Source organism: Platalea leucorodia, assembly GCF_965183815.1.
Source record: "Platalea leucorodia genome assembly, chromosome: 5".
In the NCBI taxonomy this organism is placed as follows: domain Eukaryota; kingdom Metazoa; phylum Chordata; class Aves; order Pelecaniformes; family Threskiornithidae; genus Platalea; species Platalea leucorodia.
In genome coordinates this window covers 39,686,478-39,704,574 of record NC_138827.1, presented here as the reverse complement: position 1 = coordinate 39,704,574, position 18,097 = coordinate 39,686,478, and the positions used below count along the sequence as shown (strand labels likewise).

The window sequence follows — 18,097 nt, the reverse complement described above, 5'->3', positions numbered from 1 at the left end:
TTGTTTTGGGGGCAGACAAGGTAATGCTAGCAGGAAGCAAATACAGCTCTGAACTCATCCATAGAAAGCAGAGTTCATTTTCTTTGGGAAACTATAGCTTATATTCTTTAGAAATACTATTTTATAGAAACCACTAAACTTGCACTATTCTAGGATCATTAACTCTTGTCAGGGTTCATTGTTGATTGTGTAGGTTTCCTGTTTTAGTCATGTTAAACTCAGTCCCAAATGTGCTAAGGTGGATCCCAGACAGTCTTGAGTATGCTGGAGTGCAGCTTGGCCCTTCCTACAGGGACTAGCTAACAACTTCATTTCAAAGGTCATTGCTAGACTCCCTAAAATTCAGTATTTTGTTTATCTGACTGAAACTTCTGCTGGGTGAAAATTTTTAATGAGGAAATGAATTTCCACATTTAAAGGATATCAGAGACAAAACTATGTCTTAAAAAAAAAAATAAGCCTCCATGATAAATGAAATGTTTAATAGTGATTTATTAACTAGTAAGCAAAGGAAGCAATTTTGCAAACAGATTTTTGAAACGCTCTCAGTGCATGTTATTTGTAAGCATGATCAAGACATTTCCTGCTTTCTTATGTCACAGTACTTAATGCACTGGATTTTTTTTAAAAAGCTATTTCAGTTTGCTTGATTTTGCTTAACTAGTCTAATTTGTTAAATTAAACTCTCATTAGAATCTTGAGTACTGCCTTACAAACATCACTTTTGGGGGTGGGGTGAAGGCAAAAGCAAAGACAAGTCATAAAACTACGCAATGATGATTCCAATCTGCTAAACCCCAAATTTATGTCAAACCCCCACCCTGAACGCTTCAGGCTAACTTTAATATTTATAGTTTAGATGAACTACAAGGGGAAAAAGTATTCTTGTCCATGTTAGTGTTGTAGTAAAACTTCCCTGAAATAGCTTTCCAGAGTTTTTTAATGCATTTTAAAATGTATTCAGTTTCCTCCTTATGTCCGTGACTCTTCAACAACCCATTAGAATGTGTTGAACAACTTGATTTCAACAAAATCTAGCTAATTTGCTGGGATTTTTTTGAATTTTGACATGAGATTAAATCTCAGGGAAAGGAGCAGTAAAGAGAACAGCACAGTAACACTTCCTATTTGAGAATATAATTTTCTATTGTATCAATTTCAAAATTAGTCAGATCTTAAGCTGAAGCAGAACATCTTCAGGAAATCTGAGAAGACTCAAAGTTGTTCTGGAAGAGTTTTAATCTTAGTATTTTAAATAAAAAAGAAAAAAGACAGACAACTGTGTGAAAGCAATAAATGAAGATGTAACCTATTTCCTGAATTTCTCTGCTAAGGATATCTCTGATTATTGTAGATCTCTTCCATGTCTGCCTTGCGGTAAAAGGAAAAGATGGTTCATTATGATTTTTCTCCCCCTCCCTTTTTCTTTTCTTCTTTTTTTTTTTTTTTTTTACATATTCCTTGTATATCTTTTGAGGTCTACAAAATGTATTCTAATTCAGTTTTTAAATCTCTAGAGGTAGATATGGCATTGGAGAATCCAAAATGGCTTTGGTAAGAGATGTGGGAGTGGCTATCTCTGCAGCTTTTCATATGGATTTCAGGGAAGAGAAGCCCATACAGTCCCTCTCAGCTGTTATCTTTCAAGCAGTGAGTCCGTGGTATTAGGGCCTCTTCCTCAGGAGGGACAATAGTGATCAGGTAATGGGAGCAAGCAGAGTAAATGTGAGTTCCTGGATTCAGCATCTGTTTGGTCTGGTTGGTTTGGGCTTCTTGAATCATCAGTAATTTCCAAGAATGACCCTTGTCTGGCATTGCTCGTGGCTGTTATTTACAGGTTAATAATCCTAATTATGGCTGCATTTATAGCTATGGCTTTAGAAAAAAAACCTCGATGTTAACTGAAGCGAAACAGGAAATTCACTGACACTGACATAAAAGCCACAACTTTGAGCTTTGTCCTAATACAGTTACAATGATAACACATTTCTAATTTAACATAGCTTTTTCAAATTTATTTTTAAATTTGTTAGAGAATGTGTCACTGTCTGTAAACAGAGAATGTTGTCGTATTATATGCAATGTGTGCTGTTGACTTATTTTGCACGTACTCTTATTTTACATGTAATCTTGAGAGCTGTACAAGTTGTCAGGAAGCTTTCAAAAGACTATCCTCTGCCTTTTGCATATGATCCACATGTTTGGGTAAAAACTGTCTCGTGCTTGAGGAAGATGAAGAATGTCTTTAAAGTTGGTTTGGTTTTGCATTAAACTTTTCCTTTGTTGCAGGATATATTAGACCATACTTAAGCTTTTTTTAAATCTCAGACTTTTCAAAGATCAATAAGCAATGGCTTTCATTAAAAATGCTCTGATACAGTTCTGTCACAATGCATGCCTAGCAGTCCCTTTCATATAAGGAAGCTGATTCTGTTGGGGAACTTTAGAAACCCCATTTGCATTGTAGCTGTACGGCCATTAAACTTGCTAAGAATTGTTTTAGGTGATGGATTGCTAATGTTAATTTCTGCAACTATTCGTTTAGCTCATGTCTCCATTTGTGCAATGTTCATGTTGCAATGGTTTCAGTATGAATGTAGCTCACTGTGGAAGTACAACCGTATATTTAAAAATGGGCTTCAGAGAGCTCAAGATATCTAAGGAGTTGCTTGTGTTCATGGAAGTGAAAAAGTAGCATGAAAAGACCTGCAACCTTAACGTTGTTCATTCTTTTTGTATACATGTGCAGAAATGCTTCTGCATTGTAGTACCTACTGGATGATATTCACCTGGACTGATATTTGTCTCCCAAATGACAACGTATTTTCCATTAATTCAGTCTGAGGTGCTGCGACTACTTCATTTTCTGAGATAAGCATTTTTCTACAAGAAGTTACTGGGAGCTTTTTTAAAGAAGTGATAGTGTGCTAGCGTATGCCTTAAACTGGAGTGATCTCGTCACAATGGGAGAGGGTCAGCAGTAAGTAGCAGTCAACTGTTAAGTGTGATAAGGGATCCCGTTAGAGGCTGTGGACTGTTAGTCTCAGGAAGTTTTAAGAGCTCCCATTAAGTTGCTTTTATTCATGTTCAATGTGATTATAATTTAATAGATCATAACTGGTATTTTTAATTGGCTTGTTACTAGATTTTGACTTCTAAATCTCTCTTTTCATGTTGCCAAGTTGACAATGTTTTTCTGACAGGTATTTGAAAATGCTTATGACTTGTTTCTCTTCAGCTAAACATGGTTAGATCATACTTTCAGCAACATTCTAGTTTTCTTTTGAATCATGTTTGGTTTTTAAGCAGGAAATCTTACTAAGACTTCCTACTGTTACTAAGGTGGAGACAAATAAAGAGGGAACTCTGATTTTTAGATTCCTCTTGCTATAAGTAAAAGCACTGAGAATTCAGTATCTTTATTCTTTAAATAAAAATGTAACATACTGCCTTCTGCCAAGAAGTTCATTCATGAATTTCATTCACCCAAGGCAGCGTTCATATTTTTATCATATTTTGATCTCACTTGTGTATTGCTTGCTTATCCTGCTGTGAGTAGATTGAATATTTCTTGCCAAGCTTTGTTAAAACTCTTCTTTACTACTTCAGAATTGAGAAAATTTCAAGAATTAGCTACTGAAGCCTTTTAAAGGGAGCAGAAAGTAACATTTTAGCCTGACTTCCTTCCACCACTGACGACTTAGCTTTAAAAAAAACCTCACAGGTTACAACATAAAAATGTCTCCCAGAGCTTAAGTAGAACTCTCTTTCATGAAGTCTCACTTGAAAACTTGACCTGTGCTCTCTATTTAAAAAATAAAGGGGCTTAGAAATATAACTTGATTTCAACTGACTAGCACCCGTCAAACTATTCTATGATTTAACATGGAAGAACTTTTGAATTGTATTAAAACTTCTAAATTTCTCTTTACTGTCTCTCCTTCATGCCTGGCTTCATGAGGCAGTCAGCATCAGGTAAGAAAGTTTATTGAGGTTCTAGGATCTGATTCTTAGCCTTTTTTCAGCTCTTCTGAATTTGTGAAAGTACACTGTTACCTGTTAAGAGTATGTAAAATTAAAGTCTTTTCATATGTTGACCAGTAGGACGTAGTTTCTTTAAAATGCTGAATTCTTTAGGCACAAGAAGGTATATAAATGCAAACAGTATTACTTACATTCTGTTATTGATTCAGCTGGCTTTTGAAGCGATAATGATGGCATATGACATATATTTTGGTCGCATAATGTTATTAACCCTTTGAAATGTCTTAAAGACCACGTGAATGTGCTGTAGTGAAAACTGGGTTGAAGCTGCAGTCATCTAGACAATACGACCTGGATTTGAGAATTAAAAGCAAAACATGTGGGTTTACCAGACCTGTTTTTTTTACAGATGTGATCAGATTTGAGATTCTTGCAAAACTGAAGCAGTAAGAAACAGCCAAGGTTCATTTGAATATCACTTGTCGGGGTGACAGAGGTCTAGTTCCCTTCACATGAAGGAGGGCCAGACCCAAAACTGAAAAGCTTTAACCAGTATTGGCTCTTTGTACAAAAGAGAACAGAAGTGACAGACGCTGGGGTGTAAGTCCATACTCTGCTCAACATGGCTGCAAGAAAAAGGGCTGCTGTTTTTCCTTCAGGTGGAATGATAAGGGTAGAGTAGAACTAGGGTTTGGGGTGGGGCTGGGAGGGTGTTTGGGTTGGGTCCATGTGCCCCCCGCTCCGAGTCCTTAGTCGGATTTACCATTATCTTGATATGCGTGGCTACACGAATGACAAGATCTTGGCATAATGCTTTACTTCCTACTTCAAGCTCTTTTTCTGTGTTCAAATAAAACACTGATGGCAAGAATCTCAAAAAATCTCTCTTAGAAAGGTGACAGATGAGCTTCAATGTGAATAAGGTAATTCATTAATTGCAAAATCTTAGCCATACCTACATGATGGCAAACACAGAATTGATAGTTACAGATTGGGAAAGATATTTTTGAGTTGTCACTGAGAGTCCTCTGACATCATTGGCTTAGGGTGCAGCAGCAGCCAAAACAGACAAGACAATGTTGGGCATCAATAGGAAGTATATATTCAAAACAAAATAAAGGATTTTATGTTGCCACTACAAAACCTTGGTGCAGGGCTGGTTTCTACACCTCAAGATGGATGTAGAGAGTTTAAAGAAGGTCTGTAGGGAAGTTAAAGGGCAACTAAAATCATCACTGGTCTTCAGCACTGCCTGTTTGTGAGAGGCTAAAAAGGCTTGGGGCTCATCTGTTTTAGAGAGAAGGCTGAGGGAGGTGTTATGATGTAAGTTTCAGAATCATGACTGCAGAACTGTTTTTCACCACTTGTTCCTGCCTTACTAGAATTTGGGGCAATTCCTGAAACAAATAGGAGATTAGTTTAAAACAAATAAAGGAATTTCTGGAACTTACTGCCACAGGAAGCTGTGGACGTAGACAGCAAATTAAAAAAAAATAAATCATAAGTTATGGACAATTGATCTATAAATGGATGCTGAAAACAGCTAGGAAGAGATGCACTCCCATATCTGCTACAACAGTTCCTGGACAAGTGAGTGGGGCCTTGGGAATATGAAGGGAATAAATTGCAAAAATTGGTCATATTGACATGCTTTCCCTTAAAAACAAACCAACATGAAAGTCCTGTTGTCACTGTTGGAGATAGAATATTAGGCTGATGGACCATTGCCGTGAGCCAGTAGGACACTGCTTATGTTCCCATCTTGAAAAAAGATACTGCTTTTTCTATCAGAAGTGCAGAGCCTCACTTGCTAGACTGTGAAGTTATGTGAGAGTACAAAACTTTTCATTTTAAGAAACCTCTGTTTTAGAGCCTTAAGCTGGCATTAACCGCTGGTCTCTAATTGCATTGGAGCATGTGCTGTCTGCAAGTTGTTCCAAACGCTTTGAGAAGCCTTACAAAGCCTTTCTGCTGCAACAGAAATTGCAGATAATCAGGCTCCTTTAGAAATGCTCCTGAACAAATACTAGTGCAGTAATTTTGGCAGGTGCAAAGTATTTCAGTTTCTCAAACTCAAAATGGCTGCCATAAGAACAGTAACATGCATCCCACTGCCCATGCTTTTCACACATCTCACTGAATTGTAATCTGTCTTTCAGGCTGGAAGGGACCCTGGGAGGCCTCTAGTCCAACTGCCTGCTCAAAACAGGATCAACCCTGAATTCAAAGCAGGTTGCTTAGGGCTTTGTCATTTGGGTGTTGAAACCCGCTGAGGATGGAGAGTCCACAGTCTCTGAACAACCTGTTCTAATTCTTAACTAGCCTTGTAGCAATTATTTGCCTTTCATATTCAAACACAACCTTGTGTTTTGTGTTATGATCAATGTCTCTTCTTCCCATGCATTTCAGTACAGAACCAGTTCTCTGTTATCTTAAGGCATAAGCTTCTGCCCCTTAACTGTCTTGGTGCCTCTCCACTGAAACTACTCATGAATATCTTGTACTGAGGAAGGAGTGAGGTAGCAAGCGCAGAATACAGCAGATGCAGGCTAACAAGTGCCAGATAAGAATTGGTTCCCACGATGTACTGGCTATGCCCTTGTCAATACAGCCTAGTGTGCTGTTAGCCTTCGTCACTGCTCAGGGACACTGCTGATTTGTGTTTAGCCTCCTGTGTGTCAGGACCCCCATGTCCTCTTCAGCAGTGTTGCTATCCAGCCTGTTGATCCCCTACTACAAATTCTATGCTACAGTGTTTGTCTGTGCTTCTGGCCGAGACAGACACTTTTCAAGCAGACAGAGAAGTTATGGAACTGTATGACTGTCAATAGACTTGTTGCATATATTCTCTACAGTACATTCATGTTTCTTCCTAGTAGTCTGGTTCCCCTTGGATGTGAGTATTTGAGACAAAGGGCAGGCAAGTGTAAAGCTGCGGGTCAAAAGAAGTGTTTCTGGAAGGTCACAGATTGTGCATCCCTTCATTAGAATAAGAAAAGATAACAACTCACTGTTTTCCCAGCCACACTTTAGGAATTGGCAAAGGCTGTGTCTATTCATGATTTTTTTCACCAACAGCATTTTCCACAGACTCTTATTTGGTGTTTGGAAAGGCTACTGCCTAAAACCATGAAGCAATGATTTTGTCATGTTACCTAAATACCTGAATATCTAAAGGTATGTGTTGAAGTCTTCAGGAAAACAGTTGAGGTCATTGGCTTGGCATTCTGAATGTTCAAAACAACTAACATTGAGTATCAGCTTTATAATTTCAGGTGAACCAATGGCTTAACTGTGCAGACCTAAAAGCATATAATTTCTTATTCTAATATGAAATTTGTAGTCACTTGTACAGTGGAGCTTTTTTTCTGTGGTGAGGGTGGAGAGAAATCGTTGGGTTTCGTTTTGTTTTTCTGTGTTTTATTTTCTTAGTGACTAAAATTGATAGCTGTTTTGGAAACTTCATGTGGCAGCTAATCTGATCATATTGCAGGATATTTTCAGGGATAATATTTTTAAATAACACAAGAATCTCTGTATCAGGCTTTCTGTATCTAGGTATACAAGCTAGTAAAAAATATTTATTCCAGATACATGTTACTGTCTAGTATCTAATATTTGGCATAAGCTGATTTTGCTTACAGCATGAATTATGCTGTGCAATTGTGGAACTTTTTGCTTGGCTTTACACAAGCAAGTTCTTCATGAAACAACTGCAGCCTATGTGTATGTGAAGAAAATGGAAAAAACCTAACATCAGTACCTGTAGTTACAACACAAGTTTAGATCTATAGCATGCACCCATATTCCTAACAGGGATGTTTTGATATATATTAAAAGCTGGAGCTTTTACATGCTGTTAACATCCGATTTGATAGCTTCTAGCATGATTATGACTCTTGTGATCTTTTTTCCAAACCCTTTTTTATTCTCATCTTTTGTACAAGCCCATGGTAAGTACAGAGATCCCTTCTTCCCCAAATGGACAGGTAAAATCTTCTATTGGTGTTAGTAGCAAGGACCTAGGTGCACTTTTTATTTATCAAAGCGGATATTGCTTCAGATTTCTGAAATGTCAAATACATTTGTGTAAAGAAGCTCTTCAGGCTTTTTCTTCTTTCTGTTTTCCAGGTCTCTCTTACTGTGAAAAGTCGTTTACAAAATAGCACTTGATGCATCTTCCTTTTTAAGCTTCCAGAGTGACATTAGGAAGTTTCTGTAATGCATTTTTAATGTTTTTCTGCATCCTTAGGATTTTTTATCTTAATACTCTTAGACTGTCAAACTGAGCCTGAGGTAGTTGCTAATAAAAGCCCGCAAAAGTGAAATTCTAAAACAATAACCTCAGGAATGTCTTCCATGAGTTGCAGTTATTTTCACTAAATTAACAGGGGACTTGCCAGACTTCGGGGCTTTAGATTTTACTTTTGAGTAGTTTGAATGCATGGTTGTAATAGTTTATCACTCCACAGTGCATTTTGAATTAAAATGTTGTCTTATCTGTCAGTGGTCTGACAATCATTTTTGACTTGTTTGATGTTCTCTTAAAATTGAAACTGCAATCTATTTATGCCATACAAAGAGAAGTTTCTCTCATACTTCTTGATCTGAAATCTCATTGGGTTTGAACTAGATAATGAAAAGACACTTGATCTGCAGTGTAGACAGAACTAAGCATATTCTCTGATTCCCCCCCGCCCCTTTGGCTGTGTGAAACTGGCAATATTCACTTGGGACCCTGCTCTTTGGGATTGGGGGAGGGCTTTTCGCAAGTGAGAAGTTAGGTGATAAGGGAAAGAATGGAGCTGTAAGAGTCAGATGTGAAAGCCAAAAGTGCTGCCAAAACAAATAGGCCACTCTAGAAAACTAACTATAAACCATGCTTGTGGGGATATTAAAGATGCAGTAAATAGCCTGGAGGAATCTGCCATTAGTGATTCTAGGTACCTTGATTATTAAGCCTTAAAACTGAAATACTCTGAGGGTGGAAGGAGAATTTTGGAAAATTCCAAGTACTATTTAAGATGTTCTTTCAAGATCTCTGCTTGGGCAGCCAGAAATGAGAAGTCACTTTGTTCTGATTCCAGCTGAGTTTCGAAGCGATCATCAAATGTGCTGCTTCTAGATCTAGCATTTAATTTAATCCAGGAAGAGTTCAGTGAGACATTTCTTGGAAACATTTGGGGTTTTTTGTTTGGTTTGGTTGTGTTTCGTTTTTTGTTTTGGTTTGTTTTGGGTTTTGGTTTTTTTTTTTTTTACTGCTGGACTCTTCAGCTCTGATTAACTGTTAACTTCCACTTTTTCTAACAGATCAAATGTCTAAAAGGCCAGAGAGACTTCTCAGACCAACCCACTTTTGATGGGATTCACATTGTCAACCATTTCACAGGAGATGACGAATCATTTCATTCTTCTGATGAAGATTTTATAACTAACTCCATACAGGAGAGTGGGGTGAACTTTCATCTACACAGGAGGACTGGTCAGATGGCTTTGGATCACACAGTTGTAGACAGCAGTGACAGTGATACTGAGGAAAGTGCCCTTCAGACTGGGAATTCAGACAAGATGGTTTCTAAGCAGAGAAGAATGGAATCTTACTCTACTACTGTGTGATTATCACTGACTAGCATTGAGGACTTTCATATTTCTTTAAGGGTGAAATTGTCAGATAACTGAAACTATCCAGCAGTTGGTTTAGGTACCTATTGGATCTGGTCTGGCCTGTGATAAATATATACACGTACTGTCTATCTGCCTTCTCTCTTTGCCAAATCTTGCTAATGACATACCATTGCCATAAAACAGGCTGGGAAGAAGTTGATGGATGACAGTTCTGACAGTATTACTGAATGTTCCTTGGTTTAGAAACTGCAAGTATATCATTTCTTTAATGCATAAGAACCATTTTTGCTGTTCACAAACACAGGAATTATTTTCCTCAAAAGAAATTGCTGTTGTGCAATATTTTATGCTCTGAACAAATGTGTATGTTTTACATTGTTATCCATTTGTGATCAAGATGGACCGTAGTAAACCATCTGATCATGACACACACACACATATATATATAATTATCTTACGCTTCTCAATTACTTTTGTTTTTACTAAAGTTATTGGATGCCCACAGAAGGCTTGAAAGAGGAGCCTTTATCTGTACTACTCCACATATGCAAATAATGGTCACTAATGTCATAAAGGTGTTTTTCACCATTTTCACTTAAATCTATGTGCATCTGCTTTTGATGTTGCTAAATAATACCTGGTCTGAATATATTAATTACAATAATGTTTATTTTGTACATATTTATATATCTACACTAAGCTGAAAATGTACATTACACCATTTTATATGAGGAATGTAAATGTTGCAATATTACTGTCTCTGTTATTCTAACAGGAAAATGAATTCTGTATATATACACTAGAAATGAATTACTAAATAAAGGCAAAACACTAACTTTACATTAAGTTTCAGCCTAGCTACACTAACAGGTCCATGTCAGAAATGCTTGTTCAAAACACTATTGACTGAAATCTTTTACCTTCATATATATGTAATGAAAATAAATTTTTCATGATTTAACAAGGTTGCAGCATTTACTGTTTAGTCACTTCTAAGCTACAGCCCTCGGTTACCACATAGTTACTTGTTGGCTATAGATTAGAGTGGTAGTTTAAATAAGGTGAAAAATGATTGATGTCTTAGAGTTAGTTCTAATGAAGGCATGGTCAGTGCAGTAAAAATATGTAAGTTCAGTCGTCTTACAGTTTTATATTGCAGAGCTGTCTAGGAAATAAGCTATTGGTCCTGTCACCAAATAGCTGTGGTTCACCAAAGCAGTACGAGCTGAGCTGAGCATTCTGCTTTCACGCTCTCCTGAAAACTGAGATCCCGTAAAATGGCCCTGGCTTCTTGAACAGAACAAGATATTCTACTATTGTCATATGAACACTCACTCGCCCTCTCAGACACATTCTAGTCAAGAATATTCTTAATGGCAGCTGTTACTGCCATCTTAGGTAATTAAAAAACCCTTAAGACTTCTTTTCTAGCAATGTTTGCAACTGTTCTATTAATAAAAAAAGAGAAGCCATGCACAAGTTGGTACTGATGGTTAACATATGTGCTGACTATCTTGCTACCCACGAGAAGCAGTGTAGTTGTTTAAAATTGCAAAAGTGTGGAAGCATACTGCTGAACGCATCTGCTAGTCCTGTTAGGCATTTCCTTTGCTTTTATTTTGAATGTGTCCTCAGAAAGAAACAGCACAACTGAGGAGATAACAAATGTTCAAAGACTGATAGGGAAGGCTGCATGGAAGAAGCACATTCTGGGCCTCTCAACAGTATTATCTGCCCAGGTGCAATCTAATTTAAATCTTAGAGCAGGTGGGTGACAAATTCCAAGTTACTGATTTTTGTGGTTCCTAAATTGCTTCAGGATTTCTGCAAAATTTCCCCACATCCTACCAGTGACTATGTAGTTCCCGGTATAATCTGTGGGAATCGCCATCTCTGAGGTGGATTAGCTGACTGATTCTGATCCCTGTTGGAAATTTCATCTATGCAAAACCAAATCAGGAGCACTTTTGTTCACTAACAAGTAACAGTTGCCTTTTTTTCCTTCCAATGAGCATCTGGTGACTTATGTTTTGCACCTGGATAACTGTTGCCCAAGAGGATAGGTGACAAATGTCTTGTTGCCTGTCATCAATACCAGCTGCAAGTCTCTCTTAAAGGTAACGTTCTGTAGTAAGTGGCAGGAGCAAAATTCAGTTGGAGAGCCATAAAAATCCTGTCTGTTTGAACAGTGAAGTGTTATGATTTTGCAATAACTGCCTTACTGTTCAAGTGATAGCAAATGAGATTAGTTGGCAGGGGTTATTTCCTGAACTTTTGTGGTTTTAAAGTATACTAATAGAATAAATACTGATACTGAATAACATCATAAATAAAAATATCAAGGGAGAAGCAAAAGTCCTTATTCAACTAACTGCATCTCTTCTGGTGATTAAGGTGAATCACTGGACATGCTGCAGTTTCAGGAGACTTAGTTACGCACAGACTATCCTAGGAAGACAACCCAAGAGAGGCTGTTCAGAATCATCCTGCTTTTTCTGCAACTATTATGCATAAATTTAACAAAATCACTTTGTAAATCTTGTACTATTGAATTTAATCTGTACTCAGCCCTTTCATGGAACTGCAACACAGAAGGAATCGCGTTTTTCTCTGGGGTTTTTAATGTAATCACTGTTCTATATCAGAGACTATGCTAGCAACTTAGTGAAACTTGATGTTCATACAACATTTATATTTTAAGGTAGAATGACCTAAAGATATGTTAGCATAAAAATATCCACATTTTAGACTGGATGTGCTGCTAATTCCCTTACCTGTAGAGGCTCCAAATAATGTAACTCATTTTGAGGGAAGGTAAGAGGATAATGCAAATCCCCTAGGAAAGTCATTAGGCTAGTCCTGGAGACTAAAATAAAAAACAAACAAACAAACAAAAACTATAAAATAGAGGTTAGTACAATCTAAATGGAAACTGCAGTGTTACGTCTAATTATGCACCAGCTACTGACTCTGTGTATTGAGAGGGAAGATGAAAGCTATGTATCACTAACAGATCTCTGGATTTAACGAAGTTAATTTTTGTTCTGTGAAATACTTTTATCAGTATAATTGCACAAATATATTTTTTCTAATTCTCTGAGGGCTTTTGTTGATTTGGTTTTTGGTTTTGGGTTTTTTTGGGTTTTTTTTTTTTTACAAACGCAGTAGCCTGTAGAACCAGAGATTCTGAATGATAGAATGAAAAGCGCACAGTAAATTGACTTTCAACATAACCTCTGTATACCATGAAGTTTCACCTTTAGAGTGGCGAAAACATGCTAACATATGCATGGCTACCCAGACATGGAAACTGATTGACTAAGATACAGCCACTAGATCCAAGATACAACAGCTTAACACCCTCCCTTTCCAGGAATTCATACCTCATTTCACAGTTATGAAAAACAAAAGCAATGTGGCATACTGTTAGAATTGTATACTGTTGCATAAGTGACTGAAATTTCTAGTGTCTCACTATGAGAACTAAAATTCCTGAGACCATTTTGCATAATCAACATTTTGTAATCTGTTGATTAAACTTTTTTCTATTCATAATGGAGGTAAGTTCTGGGTCCACTCCTTCCCAAAGCTGGAATCACTCTTTTCATCCCAGCCTTCAACACCACAGCCTACTGTCACTTCCCCTCTCCAGTTCATGCTCACAGTGATCATTACTTTTCTAATCTGCTCTGGGAGCAGCAGAAGTTACTTTGGTTTCCCCAGCGATCCAAAAAATGGCAATGTATGAGAATCACTGGTTAACATCTTACATATTTACAGCACGTGTTTATGCCACAAGGAGAAACAAAGAAGGTAGTGACAAAACACTGGGGGGGACGGGACAATAAGCAGGATATGTTAAAAATAATTAAATATTGACAAAAAAGTTATAAAAAATACACACTTCCCAACAGAATGCACAGTGCTACAAGTTCTAGCAGCTTCTCGTAGTGAAAGTGTTCTGGATAACTGTGATCTCAGGTTTTACCACTTTCAAGTGCGTATGTTCCCCACAAAATCACCCTCTTTGCTGCCTTCTCCCAGTCCTGACTTCCACACACAAGAAATTGCTTCTCCTCCCCTACGTACCAGGCAGCTAACCTGTCAAATCCTGTTCTTCAAATCCTTCCTCTTGTTACAAAGTGTCTCATCACTTCTGAACATGAAGATCTCATCTGCATCCCATCACCTTTGGTGCCTTATCTGATGTCTTCTTAGCTCTAATGGTGACATCAGGCAGCTGCTGTGAACAGTGCAGTAAGTTACATTGAGCAGCTCTTCAGTCTTAAGCACGACTACAATGTAATCCCATCCTAGTTTAAACCCCTCCTTTTATTTATTTCTTCCCTCTTTTGACACTGTGGGGTAATGATCGTGTACTTACCACTGCATTCCACTCTATCTTACCAAGTTTTTATGTTTAACTTTGAATATCTCACTCCCGTTGGGGGAAGCATTAGAGCAGCTCCGTTACAACCAGCCCCATCACCTACACTTCGCGTGAATTACATCCCTCCGCCAACTCAGGACCGTTGGCTTTTGGCTTTTTCACACCGAGATACAGAATGGTTGGCATTGTCATGCAGCTCTTGCAGTGTCACATGATGACCACTGCATACACAAAACCACCTTAAAGGTTACTGAACTGCAGCACATAGGTCACACCATAAACCAAGAATAAGAGCTTAGTCTCTTCACCTCTCTTCGGCGTGCTGTTACTACAGATAGGAAGCTCCTCTCGGGGGTGGAAAGAGCCCTGGGACAATGGCTGTCGGAGGCTAAGGAGTGGAAATTGCCTTTGGGCTCTACCTACGGACTGCAGCAGCTGCAGCATTTTCTTCCAGTCCCTTGTTCTGTAGAGATAGCAACCCAGCGATATTTCTGGGTTGCAAGATAAATCGCGTGCGGGGCGTGTTCCAGATAAAAAGGGCTGGGAGTCCACGAGATGAAAAAACCTCGTGCGTTACAGCACGAGCCGGGGCCGGCAAAGCCCCGGGAGCGGGAGAGGAGGCAGCACCGCCCGACAGCCCCCCGCGCCCACGCACTCGCGTGTGCGGAGCAGCCGGCAAAGGGCCGCAGCGGCAGGCCGCGGGCAGCGGGGCGGCTCCGGCCCGCCTCCGCGGCCCGGCGAGGGGCGCGGCAGAGGGCGGCTCCCCTCAGGGAGGGAGAGAGAGGAGGGGCCGCTTCCCGCCTCACCCGGCCTCGCGCCGCCGCCCGCCGGCACGTGGCGCAGCCGCGCCCGGGCGCGCACGAAGGGGCCGCGGGGCCGGCGCCGGCGGAGCGGTGGGTGCGGCGGGGAGCTGCCGGTAACGCCAGCCCCTGCCAGCACCCGGAGCTCTGCCGCGTCCCGGCGGGAGGCTGCCGGCCGCGCACCTTCCGCCGACAGAGCGAAGCCGGCCCGCGGCTCCTGCGGGAGCCTCGGGTCGGCCGCGGCACGGCTCGGTCGGGCAGCGCCCGCGGTCCGCTTGCCCCGTCCTCACCGGCGGCGTAAAGCAAATCGCCCGTCCTGACGAAAACCTGGGGAGGCAGGGTGCATTTCAGGCACGAGCTGGTTTCGCAAATGACGAAACAAAGCCGGTTTCGTACCCTTTCTCCCCTCGCCGTTTGGGAAAGCTGGCGCCCCAGGAGCCGGGCGTCCGTTGCTGGTGCCCGTGCAACAGCCACCCTCCCATGAGAGCTGACGCCCTGAACTCAGCCTGCGCTTGATTCACTCGCTCGATTTCCTTATTTTTGCCGAAGGCTTTTAAACGGTTTAGGTGAGAAGGTGCCGTCTGCAGGTGGGCTGAGCACGGCGGGGCCGGGCGCCGTGCCTCCCGCGGCAGAGCCCCGGGCGGAGCCGCTCGGCGCCCGGCCCCGCACCCCGCTCCGTGGCGGAGGGCGAGCATCTCCCGCAGGGAAGTCGCCGCGCTTCCAACCGCGCAAAAGCGCCCGTCTACGTTTTTATCTTCGATGTATAAAGACGGAGAGGTACTTTATTGTAACCAGGTCAGAACTGTTGATGAGCGCTAATAGTAATTCACGGTAACGTTTTCTGTTGCTTTCGTTACACGCGGTCAAAGCGCCGTTTGGCGAGGTAACCGACAGGCTCTTAGTTTATCACCCCATTTCAGAGGCAAACGAGAAAGATTCTTTCGCAAAAAGTCACAAACAGTGAGTCAACAAAGACGCACACGTGAAATGACACCGAGTTGTTCTGATCTGGTTATTTCTACCGATTCCAGCAATTATTTTTAAAGCTGACGGCGCGAATGATTTTCAGAGTAATCAACCAAAGGCGCAGCCGGGAGACCGCGGTGCAGACATGCCGTCAGTAAAACTGCTGTGCCCAGCACCAAGAACTTTCCGGCAATAATGAAGGTGTTAAGGGCGACGTGTCAGTCGTGTTCTTCAACTTCCTTTTGTGTCACTACTAAAGCATCATGCAAAAGGTTGGACAGTTTTTCTCGTCGTGGTGTTCGCTTGCTTACTTAGGTTTTGGGAAGTCAGGTTAATCCTGTGTTCCATACGTGCTCGCAGGCGCAGAGTGACTAATTTTTCTGTGAATACTTCGGGGGTGGTGGTGGTGAAGCAAAGCACCTGTTCCGCAAAGCCAGCGTGCTGCCGGGCGTGAGGCAGGCTGAAGTTTTGCTCCTGCCTCGTCCGACTTCGGTCTCCCTCAGCCTCGGTCGTTTCGGAACGGGAAATGGTGCTAAACCTCGATTCGCTCACTGCAGAGCCGTACTTCGGGCGGCCCTACAGTCATCGAAACGAAGTTGCCGGTGGCCTGAGATGTCCGAGAGCGAAGCCCAGACCCACCTCAGAGAGATACCGAAGACCCCAGCCGGATTTCCTGGCTGCATCAGGAATCCCAGGCCAGCCTTGGGAAACCGTGCTTGGGGGTCCCCGCAGGTGCGGGCGGTAGCGGGGTGCCCGCTGCTGTGCTCGCCGCCGGTGCCCGCCGCCCGGATCCCCCCCGAGTCAGCAGCCTCAGCAGCGGCACGCAGGCGAGGAAGGCAACCGCTTCCCTCTCGCCTGGCTCCGCTCCTCTTTCGCCTTCGTGTTTGAATCGCTCTCAAGCTACGGTAGCCACCGTGCGCCGGGGAGGGGGGGGGGGGTGGGTGGGGGATCTCGCCTACCCCTTCCATATTTAACCATTACCTAAATCCGAAGGGAAATGAGCAAACCTCTAGGCTTGGGTCTTAAGGTATTTTCAGCGCCGTTGGGCGTATTTATCCCAAAAGAGTTTTCCACAACAAGTTATTTCTAGTCTAGGGGAGGTCTCCGTCGCCCAGGGCCCTGCCTTAGCCCCGATTACAACCCCACGCACGGCTGGATGGCGGCGGGAGGCGCGTCCCCCCGTTCCCGGGGCCGGGGGCCGGGATGCTGCGCGGAGCCGGCTCGGCAGGGCGGGCGCCGGCTCCTCCGTCCCCTGCCCTCTGCCTCTGCCCGCCTTGAGTCAATCTGTGTTTTGAATCTCTGACTTGTTCTCGTTGCGGAAGTTGAAGGGGATCCAAGAATAGTTCAGATAGATGCGTGTAATTTCTAGAGCAGAACCCCGAGAGAAATGAAACGCCCGATTCCAGAATGACACTTTGATGTCACTTCAGCGGGCCCTGTGAGGTGGAATACGGTAAGACATTTTCATTTAAGGAAAAATGAGACAGAAAGAGGAGGGCGAACCGTGTTGATTTGTGAGGCTCTGGCTTTTTTTTTTTTAAAGCTTTTTTTTTTTTTTTTTTTTTTTTTTTTTTTTTGCAGAAGCTCCTAACGCTCAGGAAGTGGAATTTGTGGTTTAGGGGGCCGAGCTCTGAAGGAGTTGAGAGAGACAGAAAAGAAAAAAAAAAAGGCCAACTCAAGCACCATTGCTCCTTAAAGGGAGGCTAAATTTAAAGTCACCCAAACTAGCAGGCGGCGGCGCAAACCCCGTCTGCAGCCCAGCTTCCTTCACCCCTCCAAATGGGTAAGCGCTCTTCCTTTCCTCGCCTCGCGTGGGCAGATGTCGGCGGGCGGGCCGGGGTGGCAGCGCCCCCTCGCCTCGCCTCGCCTCGCCTCACCTAGCCTCTCTCCTCCTCGCCTCTCCCCCCCGCCGACCCGCCGCGCCGCTCCGTCCCTGCCTCAGCCGCGGCGGCTCGGGGAGGCGCCGGCCTCGCGCCCCCACAGCGGCCGGCCGTTGGCGGGCGCGGGCCCCGCGTGCCGCCCGGCGCCAACAACGGCCGGGCGCGCGGCCCTCGGGCCAACGGCCGGCGGGAGGAGAGCGGGGGCGAGCGCCCGCGGCTGAGCGGCGGCCAGGTGGGCTGCGGGACTCGCCTTCCCACGGGCCCGGGCCCGGTCTGGCAGGCTCCGGCCTTGCGCGGCGGGGCGGGGGAGGCCGGCCTGGCTTTTGGAGGGAAAAGCGCCGCGCCGGGACGAAAACACGCGGCAGAAGCGGCGCCGGCAGCCGGAGCGCCCCCCACCCCCACCCCCCGCCCGGCTGCCGTTGCTGTCGGGGAGGGCGACGCGTTATCGGGCC

At 42.9% G+C, this 18,097-nt stretch overlaps 1 protein-coding gene across 4 annotated transcripts in view; it reads left to right on the top strand.

The window, feature by feature from the left end:
- EVI5 (ecotropic viral integration site 5) overlaps window positions 1-10,515 on the top strand; it is an 85,410-nt gene extending 74,895 nt beyond the window's left edge. For all 4 annotated transcript variants that reach the window (XM_082312484.1, XM_082312483.1, XM_082312481.1 and 1 more), the window contains one exon: window positions 9,295-10,515. In XM_082312484.1, the coding sequence (XP_082168610.1) occupies window positions 9,295-9,600 (306 nt within the window). In that variant the 3' untranslated portion in view covers window positions 9,601-10,515. The remainder of the gene's footprint in view (window positions 1-9,294) is intronic.
- The last annotated feature ends 7,582 nt before the right edge of the window (window positions 10,516-18,097 follow it).